The 9047-nt window shown below is 33.6% G+C and overlaps 1 protein-coding gene across 1 annotated transcript in view; it reads left to right on the forward strand.

Moving 5' to 3' along the window:
- Positions 1–8810, forward strand: part of RAP1B (RAP1B, member of RAS oncogene family) — a 50581-nt gene extending 41771 nt beyond the window's left edge. Inside the window, exons 5-8 of the mRNA XM_012558398.2 lie at positions 778–918; positions 3541–3684; positions 4404–4520; positions 7152–8810. Of these exons, the coding sequence (XP_012413852.1) occupies positions 778–918; positions 3541–3684; positions 4404–4490 (372 nt within the window). The 3' untranslated portion in view covers positions 4491–4520; positions 7152–8810. The remainder of the gene's footprint in view (positions 1–777; positions 919–3540; positions 3685–4403; positions 4521–7151) is intronic.
- Positions 8811–9047: the final 237 nt, after the last annotated feature.

A 9047-nucleotide genomic window follows, 5' to 3' on the forward strand; every position in this document is an offset into this window, starting at 1 on the left:
TTTTTTTTTTATGTTGTGCTTTCTAATTACAGTAGGTCAGTTATTGCAGGATTAATTAGAACATTTATTAGAATGAAAATTTTCATAAGCTCATGAATACTTTTAATACAAGTTAGAATATATTTTCATATTTCAAATAAAGTGAAAAATACTTGGGCATACATTCATTCTTCAGTGACTATGTGAAGTTATTTTGAATGATATCTTTCCTCCGAAGCATTTACAGGCCAGCTAGATTTATAGGAATCTGAAGGTGAAGGGAAGATTTATTCTGGGTATATAGTATTTATTCAGCTAACGTTTGAGTACCTGATATGTGCCAGGCACTGTGCTCTTACCTCAAAGGCTCACACTCTAGTTTAAATAAAAATGGTAAGAAATGACAACATAACAGGTAAGCATGCTGATGGACCCCATATACCTAGAGCATTGTGAAATAGCTGAATAACTTGATACAATTTGGATGCCTTACACATTAAGATGTATTAAAAAAAGCTGTTACCATATATAAGGGCTACCTTTAAGTAACTTTTGGAGATATTTCGAACTTACTTGAGTATATTTATTATGCATAAATCTACTTTGGTGTATTATTTTTAAATAAAAAACCTATTTCTTAAAAAACCAGTTTCTCAAATTGTATTTTTCCATGGACTGTAATTTTAAGAAATGGTACATAATACTATAATATTCTTCATTGAACTATAATTGTAGACTTTACTTTGAAAATTGTCAAATTAACTGTCAAAACTTTTTCAACTTTTCCTCCCACTGTAGGAACAATTTACAGCAATGAGGGATTTGTACATGAAAAATGGACAAGGCTTTGCATTAGTTTATTCCATCACAGCACAGTCCACTTTTAATGATTTGCAAGATCTGAGAGAACAGATTCTTCGAGTTAAAGACACTGATGATGTAAGATGACTTCCTAATAAATACATTTTATTTTTAAACTCTCATTGTAATGGTATCCAGTTTAACTTGTTTTCACTAGTTTATGTACTTTTGTTTGTTTTTCTAAAGCTTTTTTCTTGAAAGTTAAAAACACGTTTTTAACACTCATACACGTTTTCAAATATATATAATGTGGAAAGAGAAAAATTGCTGTCCCCTTATCCTGTGCAAAACAAATTTTTATCCCCCTTCTATTTTTAAATCATGCATTTGATGGGGAGAGAGGAAGAATGTGGAAGGCAAATGTTAATGGAGGGAATGATGTTCTGGCCAATTTCTGGTAGCATTAAGAGCTTTTTTAGACAAGAATCAGACATATGAACACATCTCAAGCAGCTACGATGTAGAAAGAGCATAATAACAATAATTTTTAAAAGGAGCAAAAAACTATATTAGAATCTAAGGTTAATTTAGATGCCCCTTCAGAGTGCATTGTAATTAGTTTAATCCCTGTAGAAAAGATTATTTTAATTTTTTATCATATTATATATAGCAGTTGTTCTCAAAATTGATTTTGCATCAAAATACCTATAGGGCTTATTCAAACACAGATTGCTGGGCCTCACCTCCAGAGTTTCTGATTCAGTAAATCTGAGATGGTCTGGGGTGGGCCCCAAGAATTTACATTTCTAAGAAGTTTCCAAGTGTGCTAATGCTGCTGATCCTGCCCCACACTTTGAGAACCACTGTACTATAGTTTAATTGTAGCAAATATTGTGAGAGCAGGGAGGTACCCAGGGGTAAATCGTGCCATTTTTTGGACTTCTGAAACAAAGGAACCTTGGGGGACCCTGCCTATTTATAACAACCTCATTTTTCAATTAGTAAATATGTTTTCTACTATCTCGGGGAACTGGTGTAGTTTTTTTCAGTCATTTGCAACCATAACAAGTACTCATTAAATGCCTAATATACCTAGGATGTCACAGATACTGGGAATGCAAAAAATTTATGGACGTGTTCCCTCCCTTTAAGAAACTTATAATTAAGGAGTCAAAATTAGCAAAACAAATATTTGTAGAACAATAAAAAATCAGTTTGGGCTGGAGTAAATAGAAAAAATTCTATGAAGAGGATGGATCTTTGAGTTGGGCCCTGAAAAAATATGTTAAAATTATCTAAGTGTAAAAATAGAAGGGAAGAGTATTAAAAAAAAAAACTGATGGGCCAATATGTGAAGTTGAGAATATGTGGAAACTGTGAGGATCAGGCTAGAAAATGGCTTGGCTGCGTGACTAGAACATAGAAATTTGTCTGCAGTTCATAATGTTGTTTTCCAACTTGAGGGAAAAAAAGTAAATAGCATTTTAACTTTCCTAAAGACTACTTCCTGTTGTCTGATTTCCTGTATACTGTTCAAGTAGGACCATTTACATGTTGTGGTTTGATTTAATTATAAAGAATATTTTATTCAATAAGGTCTGCTTCTGCTAGACTATGTAAGAAAGTATTAGATGTTTTTTCTTTATAGTTGATCATTTACATGGTCAAAGGACCACACTCCCCACCTGCTAAAGAGAATGATTATACTAAAAGCATTTTTTAGAAGTGAAATTCATTGTAGGACTACAAAAGAATATTCCTGCAAGGCATCAGCTGCTGTTTATATTTTTCTTTAAGTGATAGGGGTTTGTGTGCGTGTATGTGTAGAACTTAGCAGTGTAGAACTGCTACATTCCTTTATATCCAAGAAATAAAACTGTCTCTTCCTAAAAAAGCAGAATTCTTACTTTGAACGTTTTTCCCAAAAATACTTTGGAAAGCCAAAATGTTTAACAGTGGTTTTGCAGAGTAAGTATTACTTTTTCCTATAGTGTTCTTTTAAAATTACAAACATCACGTGTATCCAAATACATGACATCATTAATAAGTGATTATGATTTTGTTTTTTAAGTTGATTTAATTTTCTGGCTTTTTAATATAAACTATAGGTACTTTCCAAATTTCTCCTTGTTGTGTTGTGAAATTGAGAATGCTTATGTGATAAATGCATGTGAGGAAACCAGAAAACTTGAAGTTGATTCACACTCCTTAAAGAAACATTTTTAAATGTTGAAATATATTGGCTTTCACAGTAACACCTCTTTGTACTGCCTTTTAAAAGGTTATGTGTTTTTGCTTATTATAATTAACTACAAGTCCAATTTTTATGTAATTTTTTCTTTCTTCTTTTATAAGTAGGTTATAGTTTTCTAAAAACCTCATGTGAAAGGTTCTTATTTGTATATACACTGACTCAGTGAGGACCTGTATGATGTGCATTTTATTTAACATAGATGAGAATTTTCCTTTTTTTTTTCCCCTTTTTTTTTTGGAGTTATCGTTTGACATCTCCATGAGAGGATAAGGCAGTGGAGACAATTGACAATGTAATTAATATGCTTGAAAATCAATACTTATTATTGTGCTTAAGATTTACAAACAGACATTGTTCAGGCTTCCATATTTAACTAAAATTTGTATATTATTAATGCTGTTTTTCTTTGGCATAATATGGACTCTCTTAGAATTCTTTGGATTTGAATTTGTATGGCATATTTTTATTTACTTATTTATTTTTACCCTCACAAATTTTATTTTTAGGTTCCAATGATTCTAGTTGGAAATAAGTGTGACTTAGAAGATGAAAGAGTTGTAGGAAAGGAACAAGGTCAAAATCTAGCACGACAGTGGAACAACTGTGCATTCTTAGAATCTTCTGCAAAGTCAAAAATAAATGTTAACGAGGTATGGCCACTTATACTTAAGATAACTGTATTTTGAATTCAGCATTCATAATTAATGGGAAATAATGTCTGTGTGTTAAATTTGAATGTATTAATGTAGACCCAAGTTAATGTGTGCTCAAAGTGCTATGATCTTATAGGCAAAAAAAATCTTATGTTAAATATATGCATATTAATGAGCTATTTCCGTCTCTTTATTAAAGTGCTGGTACAGTAGAATTTACCATGAAGAAAAGAAGACTAGACAAATGATAAGGTTGTAGAAGACAGATTAAGTCTTCAGGAGTATGAAGGATCTTATAAGATTGGAGACTGAAATTCAGAAAGGCCTGCATGTGCATGATTCTTGCCTTGAGGGGGGCTTAAAATCATTTTGTATAGAAAGGTTTGAAGAAAAGTAAAGAATTGGCTTTTTGTATGATTGTAAATATTCTAATTAAGATCTCTGAGGCTGCTTCAACTGAGTACTTATTTTAAGGAGAAAAAGTTTGACCCTCCCAAAAAACAAACTAATGAAAAAAAATTCAGCAATTATAAGTACACCTGGTTTTACTGTCATTCATTAACTAAACAGAATATTTGCTTTCTAGGTTTACTTATATCCATGGAAATCCTACATTTTTTTTTCTTTTTTTTCATTTTTGTGGGTTTTTATTGTTGTTTTACTTTGTTTTGTTTTGTTTTTTTCCCTGTAAATTAAAAAAACATATATATTTGCAGATCTTTTATGACCTAGTGCGGCAAATTAACAGAAAAACTCCTGTACCTGGGAAGGCCCGCAAAAAGTCGTCATGTCAGCTGCTTTAATATACTAAATGCATTGTAGCTCTGAGCCAGGTATGTTAATTTGTTTTTTCTCTGACCTTTAACTCCTCACCTTCATTAAGGGCGTTCTGTCAAGAAAGCAACTATACAATTTTTTGTTACTTCTGAAAATGAAATCATTACTTCCTTCTTAAGATATCCATGAGTTTAGTATGATATCCTGTTAAAATAATTATTTACCTGACATCATCAGAAGTAAGGTATTCCACATAAGTGAATATTCTAGATAAGTTATTTCAATAAATACTTATGCCCCAACAGGACAGTGGTTGATGCTGCTGATAACAACCAAGAATAAGACCAACCTTCTCTCCTAACCTCGTGAAGCTAATTAAAGTCTAGTGGAAGAGGTAGACAAACAGTTGGAAAATGTGATGAGTGCTATGATGAGATAAATCCACGGTAGTACTAATAATAACATCATCTAACATTTAGGACATTTACTATATTCCAGGCACTTTTTTGAGTCCCTGGGTGACGCAGATGGTTTCAGTGTTAGCTGAAAGGTTGGCAGTTCAAACCTACCTATAGGTACCTTGGAAGGTAGGCCTAGCGATCTCCTTCCTAAAGGTCTCAGCCTGTGAAAGCCCTGTAGAGCAGTTCTACTGTGCACACATGGGGTTGCCATGAGTCGGAATTGACTCAGCGACTAACAACGACAGGCACTCTTTTAAGTACTGTCTATATATTCATTGAATTCTTACAACAACCCTATGAGATGGGAATCATTATTATTCCTGTTGTACCGATGAGGGTACTGAGGCACAAAAAGATTAAGTTACTTATTCAGGGCCATACAGTTAGTAAATAACATATCCAGACCTTGAACCCAGACGGCTGGCTCCTAACTCCGTGCTGTGTTATTGTGGGTGGTGTTGTAGGAATGTATAACTGGGACACCAAATGTGTCAGGCATGGACTGAGAATTGAGGGAAAGTCTGTCAGTAAGAGATAATCCAAGCTGAATCTAAAGGCCAAGTAGAAGTTAGCACCTGAAGGGTTCCGAGGCAGAGGGAACCACTAATACAAAAGCCCAGAGGTGAAGACAGCAAAGGAAAACTGAGCATACAACATTTTTAGGTAAATTTTGAAAACAGTCATATTAAATGAGTTAATACTTGTAAAGTAGAGGGTCAGCGAAAGAGAGGAAGATCCTCAATGTGGTGGATTGACACAGTGGCTACAATGATGGGCTCAAGCATAGCAACGATTGTGATGATGATGTAGGACTGGGCAGTGTTTTGTTCTGTTGTACCTGGGGTCGCTATGAGTCGGAAGCGACTCAACAGCTCCTAACAACAACAGCAATACTTGTAAAGCAGTTAGATCAGTGCATAGCACACGGTAAGCACTCAAGTATTAGCTCCTGCTGTTATGCCAAAGACAGTGATTTCTTGTTCAGTTATCATTAAACCATTATTTACCGTACTCTTACCCGTGAGAACTTTTTGAAGTTTGTGGCCCTGCTTTGCCCTATGTTAAATATCCTTTACTACCATAGCACTCTGATTCTGTATCTTTTTAGAGTTTCTGTCCCATTTTAGGCTTTCTGTTTAGCAGTACATCCTCTTATTCCAATCCACGTGCCCATTCTCAACAACACACATATGCCTGAGCTCACACACTCCCATCTGTCCTTTCCAGTTTGCTACATCCAGTCTGCTAGGATTTAGAAAACTAGATTACCAAGCTTGTTGAGATTTCAGGCCCTAAATGAGGGCCTAAAGTTCAACATATTTGTGCAAATTATTTCAGCAGCCACATCTATATTAACAATTGTTTCTGGAGCTTGCAATAAGCCTGAACTCCATACAAAATACAATAAAAAGAAAGTATTTTTTCTTAGTCTAGGCATATATGCCGAAAATCATTAAAAATAAATATTTAGCAGGCAGTGAGTTCTGATTTTACTTTTACCTCACTAATGTTTTTTAAAAGTTTAATTATATGTGATTTTAGTGTAATACCAGCTTTTTCTGACATCCATCTTAAAGTTGATAGAATCAGTATAATCTAGAATTAGACAGTACATAACTGTCAGTTGTAAAGCTCTAAAGAGCCATCCTGAAATAAATAAATCCTATTTTTTGTAGGTCTCAGAACTAGCTTCTTAGTCTTACTAAAAGAGTAAAGAAGAAAGGTCTTGATTTTCTGATACTGGAAACCCTGGTTTAGATTCCATTCTATAATAACAGTATAATTCTAGGATTGTAAACACTTTTAAAGGTTCATCCATTTTGTTAGTATTGATAATATCTCTTTTAATCCTATTCTGATAAGGTTAACTAAATTTTAATAGGATTTTTTTTTCTCTTTTAACCTGTGGAAGGTAATAGATATTTGCACAAAGGTACTTTTCTTTTTTTGTATCTAAAATTTTCATTTGACTGTAAAACAAAACAAAATCTTTCAACCTGGCACCAGAAAAGACTCTCATCTTTTTGGAATGCGAAGATGAAAATGGCTGCTCATGCTGTGTTTTGCTGTGAAATGTGGTGCATTGTCATTAGTGTAATGACTAGGACAAGAGTCTGTATTCATTTCTAATGCTTCAAGACTGTTCCTAAATGTGTTCCTTTGGATCTTTAATGTGCTATTTTCAACCCATGTTTTCAGTTAATTTATTTTTTTTCCTTTTGACAGGTCTGAAAAACTGTTGCCCAATTCAACAGTGCCAGCATTCCAACTTTGTTAAACCTACAACATCTTAAATGGACTTTCCTGTGGTGGTACCCTTTAAGAGGCGGATGAAAGCTACTACATCAGTTTGCACATCCTAATCACTTTCCAGTATCACAAGAGAGATTTTTACTTATATAATAGCCCTAGAGTATGCAACTGGTAAAACCAGAGGCTACATCCAGTATTACTGCTAAGAGACATTCTTCATCCACCAATGTTGTACATGTATGAAAATGGTGTACTGTATACTTTAACACGCCCCATACTTTCTATTGGAGAGTACAGTAATGTAAATCCTAAAAGCACCACTATTTTAGCATAATAAACGAAAGTCCAAAGAGCTCCTATATAGACTACTCCAGATAACTTTGCTTCTTTGATACTTGTAGCTTATTGTAATTTTTTTTTTTTAAGAAATTCAAGGTCATTATCATTGTATTATACAAAATAAGCGCTTTGATTAACACAGCTATATAGTTTTTTTAATTTTTGAAAAACCTGTGGAGACAGTGATCTTGTCTTTAAAATATGATAGTCCTTTCAGTATAATGTCTTAGATTAAAGACGTTGCCTTTAATATCTGTTGGGAAGGAAATGTCCAGACTTTTCAAATCTCTTATTATGTTTCCTTTTTTGTTTACATAGGGAACAATGTTTATAGTTGTGTGTACAGTGGGGGTCTACAACAAGAAGTGTATATTTTCAAACAATTTTTTAATGATTTAACAATTTTTGTAAATCATTTTCAGGCTTCTGCAGCTGTAGATTCTCACTGTGAATCCCTTGCTTGCTCATGCATAAGTGTATTTGCATACCAAATATACAGGTTTAGTATTTTTGCCTGTTAGTGATTGTTTCACATGTGTAACGTTTTGGTTGAGATGTTAAATGGTGGACGAGTACTGTGGATGTGAATGTGGGAAGTAATTTTAATCATGTGTAATTGGTCACAAGGCCTAAGTTGCAGTAACTATTGCTGTTTTATTTAACAATGCCTTGTTGCTTTGTACGCATTAACGTTTGGGTGTAAAGATTGTGTGTCTATCCAACAGGGAGCCACAGTATTTAAATTGACCAACCTAATGTTACAACTACTTTGAGGTGGCCAAATGTAAACTAAAAGCCTTAATTAAAGTGGTGCAATTTTGTATAACTTAGCATCAGTAGTTCAATAAATTTGGATTGCCATGCAAGGGCTTGCATTATAATTACTTGCCACTTGAATGTTTTGTGTAATGTTTAACAATGCTAGTAAATAAATATGGGTTTAACTTCTTTTTAAACGTAATAGGTGCATTTTACACAGTGTGGTCTCATAATTTAACATTTGGGCAAGCCAAACTCATTCATTAATTACAGGAATGATGAGTGAAAGATGTCAGATTTTTTTCTAGTATTGTTTGAAAATCCACATAACCACCTTTTGAACTTTTCCTTGGAAAAGAATTTTGTAAATCAAGCAATATTACTTATAAGCAAATGCCTTCTGGATAATAATCAATAACTCTTGGGGTGAAGGAGGAAGGATTGAAAATACTTAGATGTTAGACTCATGCGTTTTTTTTAATGTAGGATGAAGTTATACTTAGAATGTTATGGTTATAAAAACCTTTGAACGAAGTGGACTCGGTACTACTTTCTTTTTAGATAATGGATTTGTCGTTGTCTTACGTGTGCTGTAATTCAGTTCTTTTGTGCAATTTGTAAACAAGCTCTTAAACTTATCAAAGTATTTGCCAGCCACTGGAGCATATCAGCTAATTAGTGATACCATCTAATTTAGGAGTGTCTGCTAATCCCCTAAATACATGATATTTGAGTTGGACATTTAAAGGTGTTCATTTTAAGAGGAAAGAA

Source organism: Trichechus manatus, unplaced genomic scaffold (genome assembly GCF_000243295.1).
Source record: "Trichechus manatus latirostris isolate Lorelei unplaced genomic scaffold, TriManLat1.0 scaffold00164, whole genome shotgun sequence".
In the NCBI taxonomy this organism is placed as follows: domain Eukaryota; kingdom Metazoa; phylum Chordata; class Mammalia; order Sirenia; family Trichechidae; genus Trichechus; species Trichechus manatus.